Source organism: Macaca thibetana, chromosome 6 (genome assembly GCF_024542745.1).
Source record: "Macaca thibetana thibetana isolate TM-01 chromosome 6, ASM2454274v1, whole genome shotgun sequence".
Lineage (NCBI taxonomy): Eukaryota > Metazoa > Chordata > Mammalia > Primates > Cercopithecidae > Macaca > Macaca thibetana.
In genome coordinates this window covers 54,780,577-54,797,979 of record NC_065583.1, presented here as the reverse complement: position 1 = coordinate 54,797,979, position 17,403 = coordinate 54,780,577, and the positions used below count along the sequence as shown (strand labels likewise).

Sequence of the window (17,403 nt, the reverse complement as noted above, 5' to 3'; positions counted from 1 at the left end):
TTCTTTCTTTATTAGCCACTTTATGAAGTGTTGATTTTTTCACTGTTAATATTGTGGCCTAAGGAGGAAGAGGAAAAACATATGAATGCAGAAGAATTCGTTTGTGGAGTTAAAGGGCTTACAATGTAAGGACAGCTGCAAGAACTGTCTGCCCTGAGCTCCCAGTGCAGGTAGCCTCACAAGTCCCTTTTCATCAGTTTACTTCAGCATCTGCAAGATAAGCCTTTATGCCACCTAGACAGCTGCACACATGTGTGGTGACATGGCCTAGTGCCTAACCCTGAGCAGTAAAGATACTGAGGGTCCAGAAGAAGGAAGGGAAAAACGAACAATGCACTTAGCTGGGACCCTGTCTTATTTATTTATCTTTCTGTTCCTGGTAGTACATAGTAGATACTCAGTAATGTCTGCTGAATTAAGTAAATATATCTCAAAATTAAGGACCTGGGCTGAGCCTCTCCCCCCGTCCCTAAACTCCTGTGCACTTGTGTATAAGAGTGCATATAAATGCCACTGTACGTTTGTGTGGGTTAGAAAAAGCAAAAGTGTGTTCATAACCTCCTATGAGAAGAGACTATAAATTACTTTGCACCAAGGACGGTAGCTGACTCTTGAGTTCTCTTCAGTGCCTGGTACAATGCCTGCCGCCCACCTGCTTGTGAAGGCTGTGGTGGCTTGTACAGGCATTGCAGGGCAGATCTAGATTGACTGTTTGGGTCTCAGAATAACCTTGGTCCTCTATAACAGAGGCTGAGTACTTATCTTTTCATGAGTTGTTACACTAAAGTAAAATTGTAAGTACTGCTTTTCTGTGGTTTGCTGCTTTCATTTTTTAACACAGAAATTTTATTGAGTATCCCCACCCTATACCAGACATTGTCAAGCACTGAGGATCTGAAGGTAATCTCATTTTACCCACATTCCAGTGTAGGAGACAGACTTGGAATCTTAAATCTTAAAAAGATGTATGTACCATGCACCATATGAGAATGACGCACAAAGTGCTGTGGAGCCCAGAAAGGTAAATGACTTTTTTCTGCTAGGAGAGGTAAAGCAGGGGAGCATTATAGAGGAAGGATGACATTTGTTGCATCCTTGGTCTTAGTTTTGAATGGCAGTTGCTTAGGAATTAGATGGAGTTAGGAGTGGGAATAGATGGCATGGAGCAGGGGAGAGTGAAGTCCCAGGCTCAGAAGGTCTTTAGCACTTAGACCTGAAGGGCTTTGTAGGGGGACATGCCATGCCAAGGAGCTTGAATATTGCTTGATGGTCAGGAGTTTTCAAACTGTTTTGCAGAAAACTAGAACTGTTGGGATGGGGATTGATGGGATACTGGACCCTACACTGTATCTTCTTCTTTTTTTTTTTTTTTTTTTTTGAGATGGAGTTTCACTCTTGTTGCCCAAGCTGGAGTGCAATGGCACAATCTCGGTTCACCACAACCTCTGCCTCCCAGGTTCAAGCAATTCTCCTGCCTCAGCCTCCGGAGTAGCCGGGATTACAGGCATGTGCCATCATGCCTGGCTAATTTTTTATTTTTAGTAGAGACAGGATTTCTCCATGTTGGTCAGGCTGGTCTCAAACTCCTGACCTCAGGTGATCTGCCCGCCTCAGCCTCCCAAAGTGTTGGGATTACAGGTGTGAGCCACTGCAGCTAGCCTATATATATATATATATATTTTTTTTTTTTTTTTTTTTTTTTTTTGAGATAGGGCCTCACTCTCTCACCAAGGCTGGAGTGCAGTGGCACAATCAGGGCTCACTGCAGCCTCGACCTCCTGGGATCAAGTGATTCTCCCGCCTCAGCCCCTCTAGTAGCTGGGACTACAGACATGTGCTACCATGTCTGGCTATTTTTTTTTATTTTTAGTATAGATGGGGTCTCACCATGTTGCCCAGGCTAGTCTCCCTTCCAAAGTGCTGGGATTATAGACGTGAGCCACGGCACTTTGCCAGGAAATAATTTATAACAGAACAATTTATATTTTCATGGAACAGTGTTTTACTTGATTAAGAACTTGACATAAAATGAACAGTGGAAGCATTAGTCTTGACTGAAATTAAAGCTCCTATGAAATTTCCACTGGCATCATTGGGTGGCCCTCGGGGTACCACAAGTAAATACTCTCTTCATCCCCTGTCCTCCTTATCTTCTTTGGTTTTTATTTTTATGGAAGAAATCACCGTATTCTAGTCATCTGGGTGTACTGCCTTGGATTAATTTTTGACTTCTTGTGTTTTCTACACTTCACAAGATGTTGCCCACAGTATCTTTCACTTGGTAGTATGACATCCTAAGTTTTGAGCTATTTGCTTATATTACCTATTAAATCTGTGAAGTCAAATAAACAAGAACGATATTGCATAAAATATGCCAATTTTACAGGTTGCTGCATACAATAACTTGTAAAGTTGACATGCTGTTTTATGCAGTATCATTCTTGCTGGACCATTTCGGTCCCTGGAAGGCACAGGTCATTCTTCTGCCATGAGGCAGCATCACATTGAGAAGTACCACATTTATGACCTGAGCTTTAAAAATTACTGTTTGTAATTGTTAAGTAATTAATTTTGAGTCAGTAGCTTTTGTAAGTATTGTGTAATACTGCATTTAAAATATGGTTTCATTTTCAAGCATATGTATTATGACATATATCCTAGCCCTTCTGGTAATTTTATAGTGGGACAAAATAGAGGCTCCTTCACAAGTGTCAGTTCATTCCTGTGGAGACCCAGCAGTAGTGTGAACTAGGCATTTTGATTGTAAATTATTACAGTATGGGGTTTTTTTTTAACAGTTAATTTTTCCCTCTTCTAGACTAGTCTTCAGTTAAAGCCTGCCATCTTGTGGTGTTTTAAAGCATGAGATTTAAGCATGTGACATGACTGCTGAGCTTTTATGATGAGTAAAAAGTGAATGCTATTAAATCTTTTCATATGTGATCGTCATTTGGCCAGTTTATTTCTTCACTTTATTTTAATATTACAATATTATTTTGAGATTTTTATTAAAGATTCCTCCTTTAGCCAGTCCTCAAACATCAGTAAGTAAAAGTATTCTTCTACGATAGCAGTTTTTTAAGTTAAATCCTATTTCTCCAAGGAAAATACAGTAGCAGTTTTAAGAACAGGTATTAATAATTTTGATATTATTATTATTTTTTTGAGACAGAGTCTCTGTCACCCAGACTGGAATGCAGTGGTACGATCTCGGCTCACTGCAACCTCTACCTACCGGGTTCAAGCAGTTCTCCTGCCTCAGCCTCCCAAGTAGCAGGGATTACAGGCACGCCCCACTATGCCCTGCTAATTTTTGTGTTTTTTGTGGAGACGGGGCTTCACCATTTTGGCCAGGCTTGTCTTGAACTCCTGACCTCAGGTGATCCACTCGCCTCGGCCTTCCAAAGTACTGGGATTACAGGCATGGGCCACCATGCCTGGCAATAATTTTGATATTATTAAGGCTTCTCTGTGTAACTACTGTTAACAATTATTTGAATGAGAGAAATACTTTAAAATATAATTATTGGGCAAACTATATCCAAATGAACTATAATTTTATAATGTAGAACTCCATTAAAAAAAAAGTGATATTTAGAGGCTAGGTACAGTGGCTCATGCCTGTAATCCCAGCATCTTGGGAAGCTGAGGCCCGTGGATCACTTGAGGTCAGGGGTTGGAGACCAGCCTGGCCAAAATAGACAAACCCCATCTCTACTACAAATACAAAAAATTAGCTCAGCCTAGTACCACACGCCTGTAATCCCAGCTACTTGGGAGGCCGAGGCATGAGAATCACTTGAACCCAGGAGGCGGAGGTTGCAATGAGCGGAGATCAGCCCCACTGCACTCCAGCCTAGGTGACAGTGAGACGCCGTCTCAAAAAAAAAGTGATATTTAGAGAAAAAGAAACTTCAATTTGAACCTCAGCTTGTTTTTTGTTTTTGAGACTGAGTTTTGCTCTTGTTGCCCAGACTGGAGTGCAATGGGCACAATCTCGGCTCACTGCAACCACCTCCTCTTGGGTTCAAGTGATTTTCCTTCCTCAGCCCCCCTAGTAGCTGGGATTACAGGCATGCGCCACCACGCCTGCATGCCTTTTTTGTATTTTTAGTAGAGACTGAGTTTCTCCATGTTGGTCAGGCTGGTCTTGAACTCCCAACCTCAGGTGATCACCCGCCTCGGCCTCCCAAAGTGCTGGGATTATAGGCGTGAGCCACCGTGCCCGACCTGTTTGTTGGTTTTTTTGAGACAGGCTGCAGTGCAGTGGCATGATCTCGGCTCACTGCAACCACCACCTGCTAAGTTCAAGTGATTCTCCTGCCTGAACCTCCCGAGTAGGTGGGACTACAGGCGCCACCATGCCCAGCTTAAATTTTTGTATTTTTTCTAGAGTCGAGGTTTTACTACGTTAGTGAGGCTGGTCTTGAACTCCTGACCTCGAGTGATCCGCCAGCCTTGGCCTTCCAAAGTGCTGGGATTACAGGCATGAGCCACCGCTCCCAGCCCTGAACCTCAGTTTTTTGGTAGTTAGTTGTATAAACTGAAATAATTTTTATGCAAAATATTAGGGAGGCCATTATTTATTGTTACCTCTATCTAACAAAATGGGAGGTACTTGCAAAGCTTGGGGTCAATTAGTTCTTATTAATATCAGGGAAGTTTCAGTATCATGCATTGAGTTATAAAATTACTTTTTAGAATAACATTTTTTTCTCATTTAGTGTAATTTAATTTTCTTTCTTTTTTTTTTTTTGAGACTGGGTCTTGGTCTACTGCCCAGGCTGCAGTACAGTTGTGCAATCATGACTCACTGCAGCCTCAACCTCCTGGGCTCAAGCGATGTTCCCACCTAAGCCTCCCGAGTAGCTGGGACTACAGGTGTGTGCCACTGTGCCGGGCTGTTTTTATTTTTTATTTTTTTGTAGAGTCAGGGTCTTGCTGTGTTGCCTAGTCTGGTCTTGAATTCCTGCTCTCAAGCGATCTTCCCACATCGGCCTCTCAAAGTGTTGTGATTACAGATGTAAGCCACTGTGCCTAGCATGATATCCTGACTTATAGTTCCTGTACGTTTTGGCTTATAATATGCTTTGTATTAAAAAATAATTTTCATTTCTTCAGAAATATTCTGTGTTAGTGTGCCTCTTTATAGAACAAGAGGGATGTGTAGTCTCACTCAGGGACAAGCAGGATTCTGGTACGTTGGTCTTTATATGGATGTCTTTGACCCATAGTCATTAGTAGTCATGTGACATTGAAAGAGACTGTTAGCCAACAAAAACTCTACATCCAATGCCTGTGAGTTGCTTCTCTAATTTTGATAGGTGATGGGAGCCTTTATTTAAACTACTTATTTTGTTTGTCCCTTCAGCAGAGAGGGAGAAGACCTCAAGTCATCAGTATGGTTTGATATCTTATGCTTTTTAAATCTATTCCAGCTATGCTAAGAAAGAATCTGATCTTAATGGCGCCCAGATCAAACTTCGAGAATATGAAGCAGCACTGAATTCTAAAGATGCAGCTCTTGCTACTGCACTTGGTGACAAAAAAAGTTTAGAGGGAGATTTGGAGGATCTGAAGGATCAGATTGCCCAGGTGAGGTCAAGCCTACTCTTGAGCCTTATGTGGCAGGTTAATTGCCTCGTCTGCCTTAAGCCATAGTTTATTTGATTGATTGATTTTCAAATGTATTTTCTTTTTGAATTTTTATTTATTTCTTTTCTGATGGTTTACTTGAAGAAAAGTCTTGAGGTAGCTAACATGCAAAACATTGTCACCTCTCAGGCGTTACATCTGGATTGTCCAGATCTTGTGGTTCCCTTCTTCCCTATTGTATGCACAGTCGTTCTGTCTCTGCTGTCAAAGCCTATTTTGTTAGGAAATAAGTAAGAAAAGAGATGCCATAATGCTGCTCTCCACACAGGAAAAAGTGAAAGTGGTTAGCTAAAATAACTAGTTTGATTTTTGAAATGTGAGTGAGTCATATGTCTCTGTTCTGTTCCCTGTTGCCAATTAACAATTTGACAGGTGATTTGGTATGATACTCTGTGGGTGGGGCCAGCAAATGAACACCCAGTTCTGTGATAAATGTTCAAATGAAGTAATTATACATTGATAAATTTATAGGAATTTTAACACTTGATTTGATCCATAGATATCTTAAGTTCATTATTAAATGATTGCCATGTAATTTTTATCACAATTCTTTTTCCTCGTAATAGTTGGAAGCCTCCTTAGCTGCTGCCAAAAAACAGTTAGCAGATGAAACTTTACTTAAAGTGGATTTGGAGAATCGTTGTCAGAGCCTTACTGAGGACTTGGAGTTTCGCAAAAACATGTATGAAGAGGTAACTATATATAATTTTACTTTGTAAAGGAATGGAGGGGTTTTAGAATGACATTGTCATAGCTAAACATGTAATTATATTTTCTTTATGATTTCTTTGCCACAAAAATATATCAAATAAAGAAATAAGGCTGGGTGCAGTGGCTCATGCCTGTAATCCCAGCACTTTGGGAGGCTGAGGCGGGCGGATCACAAGGTCGGGAGATCGAGACCATCCTGGCTAACACAGTGAAACCCCGTCCCTACTAAAAATAAAAAGAAATTAGCCCGGGTATGTTGGCATGCGCCTGTAGTCCCAGCTACTCAGGAGGCTGAGGCAGGAGAATGGTGTGAACCTGCGAGGCAGAGCTTGCAGTGAGCTGAGATTGTGCCACTGCACTCCAGCCTGGGCAACAGAACCAGACTCCGTCTCAAAAAAAAAAAAGAAAGAAAAGAGATAATAAGGTTTGGGGATGGAGAGAAATTTTGCAGGTAGATTATTCAAGCTACTGCTGCTAAAAGACCACATTTAAGAACTCAAGCTGTTACTGTAAACAGGTGTGATTTCACTTCATCTTATTTTTGTTTTTTTGTTTTTGTTTTGTTTTGTTTTTTTTTGAGACGGAGTCTCGCTCTGCCGCCAGGCTGGAGTACAGTCGTAGGATCTCGGCACATTTCAACTTCTGCCTCCCGGGTTCAAGCGGTTCTCCTGCCTCAGCCTCCCGAGTAGCTGGGACTACAGGCATGCGCCACCACGCCCAGCTAATTTTTGTATTTTTAGTAGAGACGAGGGTTTCACCATGTTGATCAGGATGGTCTCGACCTTCCAAAGTGCTGGGATTACAGGCGTGAGCCACCGCGTCCAGCCTCACTTCATCTTAACTTATAAAGGCTTGGTCACAGCAGCTAATTACTGTCAACATGTTTAAGCATTAGTTATCTATTCCTGCCTAACAAATTACTTCCAAAGTTCATCAACCTAAAACCAGAGACTTGTATTAATTTCTCAGTTCCTAAAGGTCAGAAATCAGAGCTGCTAAACTGGGTGGTTCTGTTTCTGGGTCCCATGAAGTTGCAGTACAGCTTTTAACCTGGCCTGGAGGAATGGCATCTGAGCTCATTCACAGGGCTGTGGGCAGGAAGTGTTAGTTCCTCACCTCATGGTCTTCTCCATAGGGTTGCTCATGATATGGCCCCCCTAAGGGTCAGTGATAAGAAAGAGAGAGAGAGGGAGGGAGGGAGGGAGAGATGGAGCGAGCGAGCGAGCGAGAGAAACACGAGAAAATCAATATATGCTACCAGCTACCAAGGCAGAAGCCACATTATCTTCTATAAGCTAATCACAGAGGTTATATACCATCACTTTTGCCTTCTCCTATGGCTTACATCTGGAAATGCGGCTACTCACAGCATTTATAGGTGTGTAAAAAATTTTTTTTTTTTTTTTTTTTTTGAGACGGAGTCCCGCTCTGTCGCTCAGGCTGGAGTGCAGTGGCGTGATCTCGGCTCACTGCAGCCTCTGCCTCCCAGGTTCAAGCCATTCTCCTGCCTTAGACCCCCAGTAACTGGGACTACAGGCGCATGCCACCACTCCCTGCTAATTTTTTGTATTTTTAATAGAGACTAGGTTTCAACGTGTTAGCCAGGATGGTGTCGATCTCCTGACCTTGTGATCGGCCCATCTCGGCCTCCCACAGTTCTGGGATTACAGACTTGAGCCACCGTGCCCGGCCCACTCATGTGGAAATCTTAAAATATCACTTACAAGCCTTAACTGCTGTGGTCAAGGGACAGGGGCAGAACTGTTGTCAAACAAAGGAAGTAATAAAATTGAAGAAAGGGGAATGTATATTTCATGAAAATTGGAGAGGGTTGGAATCAACTCATGGGGGAAAACATGCTGTTAATCTGCTAGGCTTAATGTTTTTAGAAGTAGTATAATTTTGAAAACAGTCACTAATAATAAAATAGGAATTCATTGTAGCAGTTAGCAAACCATTTTTTTATTTGGAGCAAAAATAATAGAAATCTGATTATTTTTTTAAATGACAAGCTTTAAACAAAATAGGTATTAGTGCAAGGTGCACCAGACAAGCAGTCAGACCTTGGACAACTCTTAGCATCAGTTTCTTATTTAAAATGAAATACTCATACTGCTATTTTTTTCTTCAAGGAGTGGTGAGGATCAAAGTGGAATACTGTGTGTGAAAACTCTTTGGATACTGTAGCAAGTGCTGTCATGTAATTGTTACTAGTGTTGCTTTGTGAAAGCAGGTATTTTTATATTGAGTTCAGATTGACTTGCATTTTTGTTTTGTTTTGTAAAAATTGTGATTTACCATTATTTGTGTTGTGTGTAGACAACCAGAAGTAGGGTATTTTTTTTCTTTGTAAGGTCGCTGGTTCTATATAAAAAATAGCATCAGTAAAAAGTAATTTAATATTTTTAGAGTGTTTGCATAGCATCTTTGAATGTTTGGCTTTTGCCTTTTTGAGAATGGATGCTAAGACCTCTTAAATTTTTTTTTTTTTTTTTTTACTGCTTTTGGAGACAGAGTCCTGCTCTCTTGCCCAGGCTGGAGTGCAGTGGTGTGATCTTGGCTCACAGCAACCTCCACCTCCTGGGTTCTAGCGATTCTCCTGCCTCAGTCTCTGGAGTAGCTGGGTCTACAGGCACGCACCACCATGACCGGCTAAGTTTTGTATTTTTAGTAGAGACAGGGTTTCACCACGTTGACCAGGTTGGTCTCGAACAGCTGAACTCAAGTGATCTGCCTGCCTCGGCCTCCCAAAGTGCTGGGAATATAGGTGGGAGCCACCACGCCTGGCCTTTTTTACTTTAAACAAAAAATGTAAAATAATTTTTTTGAGACAGAGTCTCACTCTGTTGCCCAGGCTGGAGTGCAGTGGTACGATCTTGGCTCCCTGCAACCTGTGCCTCCCGGATTCAAGTGATTCTTGTGCCTCAGCCTCATGAGTAGCTGGGATTACAGGTGCACACCCTCACAACTGGCTAACTTTTTTTTCCCCTTGTTTTTTAGTAAGTTGCACCATGTTGGCCAGGCTGGTCTCAAACTCCTGGCCTCAGGTGATCCACTTGCCTCAGCCTCCCCAAGTGCTGGGATTACAGGTGTGAGCCACTACGCTGGCCTTAACTTTTTTTTTTTCCTTCCTGATATATATTCAGTAATAATATCTAACTTCCTTATTAGGAACAGTTGGGGGAAAAAGGAAGGAGAAAGACAAAGAGGAAGGAGGAGGTAGACAAAGAGCAACTATTAGCAGTTGCTCTCTTCAGTGTTTTCATGATTTAGGTATTATTTGCTTCGTGAAATAGATGTGATCTCTGGGAGGGTGACAGTAGAACCTTCCTGATTTTTCTGATTTTGTCAAGTGCATGCTTCTGTGTAGTAGTTAAGAGAAAGACGAAGAAATGCACAGGAAAATACCTGCACTAACATACACAAACAGCAACTTTTGTGGGTTATACTTCCCTCTTATGGCTTCTTCAGATAATGCCATTCTTTTTTTTTTTTTTTTTTTTTTTTTTTTTTTTTGGGAGACAGAGTCTAGCTCAGCTCCCCAGGCTGGAGTGCAATGATGTGATCTTGGCTTACTGCAACCACTGTCTCCTGGATTCAAGTGATTCTCCCATCTCAGCCTCCCTAGTAGCTGGGATTACAGGCACTCTCCATCATGCCTGGCTAGTTTTTGTATTATTGTAGAGACGGGGTTTTACCATATTGGCCAGGCTGGTCTTGAACTCCTGACCTCAGGTGATCTGACTGCCTCGGCCTCCCAAAGTGCTAGGATTACAGGCGTGAGCCACCACACTCAGCCTTCCATTCTGATTTTATTTAGACACTTCCTTAAAACAGAGTAAAGGATCATGACAACTACTTCTATTCTTTAACGGTAAATTTTTCATATATAGTTAGTCAACTAATATTGTTAATAAGATCCTGTGTCGCTTGATAATGATAGCTTAATACCAGCTTTTAAAGAAATCATGTAAATTAGCTTGTCCTGCCTATTATTATGTCTAAGAAAATAGTTTTATGGCTGGGCACGGTGGCTCACACGTGTAATCCCAGCACTTTGAGGGGCTAAGACAGATGGATCACCTGAAGTCAGGAGTTTGAGACCAGTCTGGCCAACATGGGGAAATCTCATCTCTACTAAAAATACAAAAATTAGCCGGGCATGGTGGTACACACCTGTAATGCCAGTTACTAGGGAGGCTGAGGCAGGAGAATTGCTTGAACCCGGGAGGCGGAGGTTGTAGTGAGCTGAGATCACACCGCTGGGTGACAGAATGATACTCCATCTCAAAAAAGAAAAGAAAAAAGAAAATAGTTTCATTACACATAAATCTTTATTTGAATTTATCATGACTGTTAAGTTTAACTTTCCATGTGCCGTTTTTTCAGAGATGTTCTTAAGATTATCGGTGAAACAATTTAGAAAAATAATTTTTGCTTAGTGTTTAGTATTGTTTACTGTCTATAAATCCTTGATTGCATGGTAGTTTCAGTAGGCCACCCAGGCCTTTCCTTGGCTTCAGAAAAATAAATAGCTCTGCTCCTCAAAAGGAATAGAAAGTTCCTAAGGCTTGAGATGCTACCACTTCTGTCATTAGTTCCATTTCAAAAATCTTCTCAACTGAAAACTAAGAGGCAAAAAAGTGTTTATTCAGATGACTGCCTGAGGACAAACAGGAGGAGGTTCATGTGTAAAACTTCAGATGGCTGTGATGTCACTCAGATGTGTACCAGTGCAGCCATGGTAAGTAACTTGGCTTTATGTTTTTTGTTTCTTTTTTCCTCAGGAGATTAATGAGACCAGAAGGAAGCATGAAACGCGCTTGGTAGAGGTGGATTCTGGGCGTCAAATTGAGTATGAGTACAAGCTGGCTCAGGCCCTTCATGAGATGAGAGAGCAACATGATGCCCAAGTGAGGCTGTATAAGGAAGAGCTGGAGCAGACTTACCATGCCAAAGTGAGCACTCTTCAGAAGATTCTTTTGAACACTTAAAATCATTACTTCACAATTCCCATGACAAACATCGCTTGATGTTTATTTTTTTCTAGTTTTTAAAAATGATTCCCCTAGTCTCCATGAAATACATAGAAAATTGGCTTCTTCTAAAAAGTACAGTTTCTATAAACCAAATGTTACTAAAAATTACTAGAAGAATGTAGAGTTGTTCCAATTTTATGAGAGGTAAGGTTTTGTCTTTTTGTCCCAAGCCATGTGAAATAACTTCCCTCTAATAACAAGTACTGATCATGCTGTCCTACATACACATCCATGTAGTAGTGAATGAATGTCAGACTGCATTAGATCTTATTTTCATATCATCGTTGTGCGTAGATTGAGACTACCACACTTTGGGCCTTTTTACATAAGGGCCAAATGGAAAAGTCTCTGCTATTTCTTCCTCTGTCACTATTATTCACTTAAAAAAATATTGTAGAAACTTCCCACTTACATTAGCTAACCATGAAAGAATTCATAAAAATCACCAACAAGTACAGGCTTTCCCTGGTAAATGATTTTGCCTCATGTTTTAAATTTTATATGATTTGATTAAAAAGACTTTTTCGTGGCTGACTTAGAATAGTAGAGTCACAGAGTTATTGAAAATTTTCATTGCATGGCCTTAAACTGTTCATGTTGCTTTTTATCTGTTGTATGAAGTAGTAATTAGTGAAAGTGAAAGATCTTATTATAAGCAGTAACTTCAGTTATATAACATTTATCCAGTATCACACATTGAGCTAAACAGTGAAGGAGCTAAAGTAAGGATCAGTCACAGACTGTGGCCTCACAGGGAGCCAGGGAGGAGACGCACATACACAATAGTGTTATGGGATTTGTATTTTACTCAAGGAGCTATTTTTTTTGCTTCTGAAAGGAAGCATTTCTATCTGGTTTGAATGAATCTATAAACTAGTATTTTCTGCTTGTTGGTTTATATACTGTATTGGATTTGGTGGGTTAGGGATATGTGATGTTTCTTTTCTTTACAAACATCACCACAGTCGAGTTGCTACTACCCAGTCTCCTTATCAGTGTTATCTTAGACATTAAAGGTTTAACAGATGAAATATTGAAGTAATAAGCTTTGGGTAAAGGCCTAGGTATATTAGCATTCTTAAAGCTCGTTATTTAGGAAGTGACTCTAGAAGTCACACAGAATTACCATCATTCACACCATGTTAGCAAACTGCATGATGCTTTTCCTGTGTTTCATCAACCAGTTACCAGCAGGAGTTAGGTTTGAAATGCCTTGAGGTGAATCATGCTTCCTTATTTGTTTCAGTTCTAGATAAGACTGACTATGCTTTGCTTCTTCTTTTAGCTTGAGAATGCCAGACTGTCATCAGAGATGAATACTTCTACTGTCAACAGTGCCAGGGAAGAGCTGATGGAAAGCCGCATGAGAATTGAGAATCTTTCATCCCAGCTTTCTAATCTACAGAAAGAGGTAAATAAGCATCTTGATGTAAGAAGTTAGACTTGAAGGCTACCTTCACCATGGGCACCTACCTGCTTTGTTCGGGCTGATGTCACTCCTCCCTCTGTTTGTCACAGAGGATAGTGTCATCCTGCGCTTTGGTCTTCACAGTACTTTTCTAGATGTGTTCATTTTGCATTGCATAAACATCCTTTGAGTAGATACTGTTGCTCCTAATTAGTAGATTACACAGAGCTAAGGGACTTGCCCTTGAGGAAGGAGCCTGTTAGTTTATTCACTGGACTTACCCTAGGACCCGGATCTTCTGACCTGTCTAATAGCTTCATCTCTACAGAGTTATTCTCAACACATTCCTTTTTTATATCATTTGAAAACCAAAATGAAGAAAAACATGTAAAAATTCTTTGTGTTTCTAGACAAATTCTGTAGTGCTTAAAGTATATAATAATTAGGATCCAGGAAAGTAGCTTTAATTTGCATATTCCAATAAGAATTTAGTAACTCATTCATTCGTTGGTATGCCTAAGTGACAAATGGGATTATTGCTGACTGTGTTGACTGGCTGCCTACCAGGGTGTGATGGTGTGCTTCAGGTGCTGCTTAAGCAGGCATGGACACTACTTCAGATCAATTTTAGCCTAGGGTGATGTCAGTGTGGACACAAAGTACATATACTCCATATACTGCATTCAGAATGATTCAGCAATTAACTCGTCACCTTAATTGTTTTGGAAATAACTTCAGCTTCTGTTTTCATCAAGGGAGAAAATCTTGTTTTGAATTTTCCACATGAGAATCAACTTTATTTTACTCTTGATTAGGCTTTTCTTCCTTCCTTTTTCTTTTTACCATTTTTAGTAAAATATTTTTCTAATTATAAAACTGATGACATCTATTGCAGGAACTTAGAAATAAAGCAGAAAATGGCTGAGCACAGTGGCTCACGCCTGTGATCCCAGCACTTTGGGAGGCTGAGGCAGGCAGATCATGAGGTCAGGAGATCAAGACCATCCTGGCTAACACGGTGAAACCCTGACTCTACTAAAAATACAAACAATTAGCTGGGCGTGGTGGCGGGCGCCTGTAGTCCTAGCTACTCGGGAGGCTGAGGCAGGAGAATAGCATGAACCTGGGAGGCGGAGCTTGCAGTGAGATGAGATTGCGCCACTGCACTGCAGCCTGGGCGACACAGCAAGACTCTGTCTCAAAAAAAAAAGAAATCCGAAAATGAGTCATATAAAATGGGGTGATATAAAATAATTTAGTTAACATAGGGGCTTTTACATTGCCTATCATGTGCTTTGTTACTTACAGCACACATTTTAAAATTATTTTAAACCTATTTTGTGCTGATAGTGTTTTGAAAATTTTCATATAATAGCAGAGCTGGGAGCACCTCTGAGTTCATTCCATATAACCACAGATCTAGGTGAGTTTAATGACTTGCCCAGAGGCTGCAGACTGATAGATGGGTTTCTCTGCTGGTTCCCAGTTTTTCCTTTTATACCTCATTCTCTTCGAAGAAGATTTACTTTTAGAAATTTAACAGGCCGGGCGCGGTGGCTCAAGCCTGTAATCCCAGCACTTTGGGAGGCCGAGGCGGGTGGATCACGAGGTCAGAAGATCGAGACTATCCTGGCTAACACGGTGAAACCTCGTCTCTACTAAAAATACAAAAAACTAGCCGGGCGTGGTGGCGGGCGCCTGTAGTCTCAGCTACTCGGGAGGCTGAGGCGGGAGAATGGCGTGAACCCGGGAGGCGGAGCTTGCAGTGAGCCGAGATCACGCCACTGCACTCCAGCCTGGGAGACACAGCGAGACTCCGTCTCAAAAAAAAAAAAAAAAAAAAAAAAAAAGAAATTTAACAGATAATCTTTTTTTCCATTGCACCATCTGTCTCAGTCCTTTTGGGCTGCTATAACAAACTACTCTTGGTAGCTTATAAACAACAGAAATGTCAGAAATTATTTTTCACAGTTTTGGAGGCTGGAAGTCCAAGATCAAGGCACTGGCAGATTGGGTATCTGCCTGGTGAGGGCTGTTCCCTGATTTATAGATGGTGCCTTCTTGCTCTGTCCTCACATGGTTGAAGAAGCACCCAATCCCAGTCACTAGGGCTTTCCTCTCATGATCTAATCACCACTCAAAGGCCCCACCTCTTAATGTCATCACCTCGAGGGTTAGGATTTAAACATGAAATATATGGGAACACAAACACACAGACTGTATCACTGTATTTTTTTTTTTTTTGAGACGGAATTTCACTTTTGTTGCCCAGGCTGGAGTGTAATGGCGCAATCTCAGCTCATTGCTACCTTCACCTCCTGGGTTCAAGCAATTCCCCTGCCTTAGCCTCCCTAGTAGCTAGGATTACCGGCATGCGCCAGCACACCCTGCTAATTTTGTATTTTTAGCAGAGATGGGATTTCTCCATGTTGGTCAGGGCAGTCTCGAACTCCTGACCTCAGGTGATCCTCCCGCCTCGGCCTCCCAAAGTGTTGGGATTACAGGTGTGAGCCACTGCACCCGGCCTATATCACTGTCTTCACAGGTACTTTTCCAAAAATGGGCCTCTCTGTTCTTATACTGAGTTGGCATTTACTACTCTTTTCCATTTACTAATAGTAAGTTGTCTACTGGTTACTGTCTCTCCCTCGATTTTATTTTTTCCTACTATATATTTTTTTTGGCTGCTGCTTAATCCATTTGATTTACTTAGTACAGATCTTGTCTTGAGGTTGATCTTCACTGTACTTTGGATGAGGAGACTGAGAGTAGTCTAGTGTTATTAATAAGTAGTAGTGGGCTCTGAAACTTGGTAGCTGTGTGTTCTGACCCAGGTTCAAGGCTGTTTCCCTGTTTGCCTGTTAATTGAATTCCCATTTTGCAAGTGTTTTTTTTTTTTTGAGACAGAATTTTGCTCTTGTTGCCCAAGCTGGAGTTCTATGGCATGATCTCAGCTCTCTGCAACTTCCGCTTCCCAGGTTCAAGTGATTCGTGATTCTCCTGCCTCGGCCTCCTGAGTAGCTGGGATTACAGGCGCGCGCCACCACGCCTAGCTAATTCTTTGTATTTTTAGTAGAAACGGGGTGCACCATGTTAGCCAGGCTGGTTTCCAACTCCTGACCTCAGGTAATCTGCCCACCTTGGCCTCCCAAAATGGAAGGGATTACAGGTGTGAGCTACTGCCTTAAATGCTGGGATTACAGGCGTAAGCCACTGTGCTGGCTGCAAGTTTTTTTTTAAACCTTAGCTTAGTGGTTTTTAAGTAATGTTAGGCAGTGCACTGGGGGTTTCCAGGAGCTAACTCCTTAGCAGATAGTTCAGCCAAAATAGTTTTTAATTTCTCTCTCTGGGGGTGAATCTTTTCCTCTGTTCATTATTGGTAACAGACTTTATGGTAAACAGTATATTTTGAGGAATATTTTTATTAGTTGGTAAATTTTAGCCTTAGAAAAATAATCAAAAAGAAAAATGTCATCTTTTTGAATATTTTCCTATTGTTTAATCATGTTTGTTGCTGGGTCATATCAGTTTCATCATGCTGCCTATTAGGCCAAAAGAATTTCCTTTTGGTTAAATAACTCAGGTTAGTAAAGTACTTCTTAAATTTTACTTAAAATTGACATGGCTTTTAAAATACTGGTTTTACAAGATATATTTAAATAATATATAGATGGTACCAGTGTTAGGTTTTGGAATTAAAAATTTTACATTGTTTATTGCATTTCTATATTTTTGACTTGGGGCCAAATGAATTGGTTGTTTAGAGTCTGCTTGCCTTAGAGAAAAGTACAGCATGGTACTTAAAAACACCTCTAACTTTTGTTTTTCTAACACCCAGATTCTGGAGACTTTGGTTGCAGCTAGACCTTAGTAAACCAGTACAATGATATTACATACTACAAAAAAAGTTAACCCCAAGATCATCAGAAGTCATAAAATTCAGGGTTAGTGGCAAGATCTGAGAGATAATCTAGTTAGTTAGATCTCTTCATTTTCCTTATGTGGAAACTGGTTTAGTGAGGTTAGTTACAGCTTGCTCATAGGTAGTTAATGGCAGAATTCGAAAGGAGAATCTAGGTCTAACTTCTCATACTGTGTTCCTATATCTTACTCTACAAGCGTAAGTGCAGCTACTGAAAATAGAATTTAAATATTTCTATTTAAAATACAGAATGATTCAGAATAACTTTAAAACTTGTATACCTAGATTTTGATTTTTCCGTCTTAAAGAGCTCTACAACATCAAAGGCAGTCAAACAGAGACATCCTTGGGTTTGTAAATCTCAGCTCAGGTTATCTGTGAATCTTGGGTAGTTTATATCTCTCATCAACTCTCCTTTAGATTCTACCTTTTTGCCCATTCTGTCTTCTACTTCTGATATATGAAATAAAGCAAAGAGATTGAAGGGGGGAGGCATTTTGAACTTACATGACTTTTAAAATTTTCTTTTGGAGAAAAAGAAAATACAAGGAACATGGTAGCAGGGAAATGGATTTCTCCATTTATAGCATGATTTTTGCAAATGCAGTTAAATGCAAGTTCTCTGAGGTTCAGGGACTACCTTTGTAATATCCATCTTAAGAGGAGTG

At 40.8% G+C, this 17,403-nt stretch overlaps 1 protein-coding gene across 1 annotated transcript in view; it reads left to right on the top strand.

The window, feature by feature from the left end:
* LMNB1 (lamin B1) overlaps positions 1 to 17,403 on the top strand; it is a 59,369-nt gene that overhangs the window by 20,652 nt on the left and 21,314 nt on the right. The window contains exons 2-5 of the mRNA XM_050792930.1: positions 5,439 to 5,595; positions 6,222 to 6,347; positions 11,154 to 11,324; positions 12,691 to 12,816. Of these exons, the coding sequence (XP_050648887.1) occupies positions 5,439 to 5,595; positions 6,222 to 6,347; positions 11,154 to 11,324; positions 12,691 to 12,816 (580 nt within the window). The remainder of the gene's footprint in view (positions 1 to 5,438; positions 5,596 to 6,221; positions 6,348 to 11,153; positions 11,325 to 12,690; positions 12,817 to 17,403) is intronic.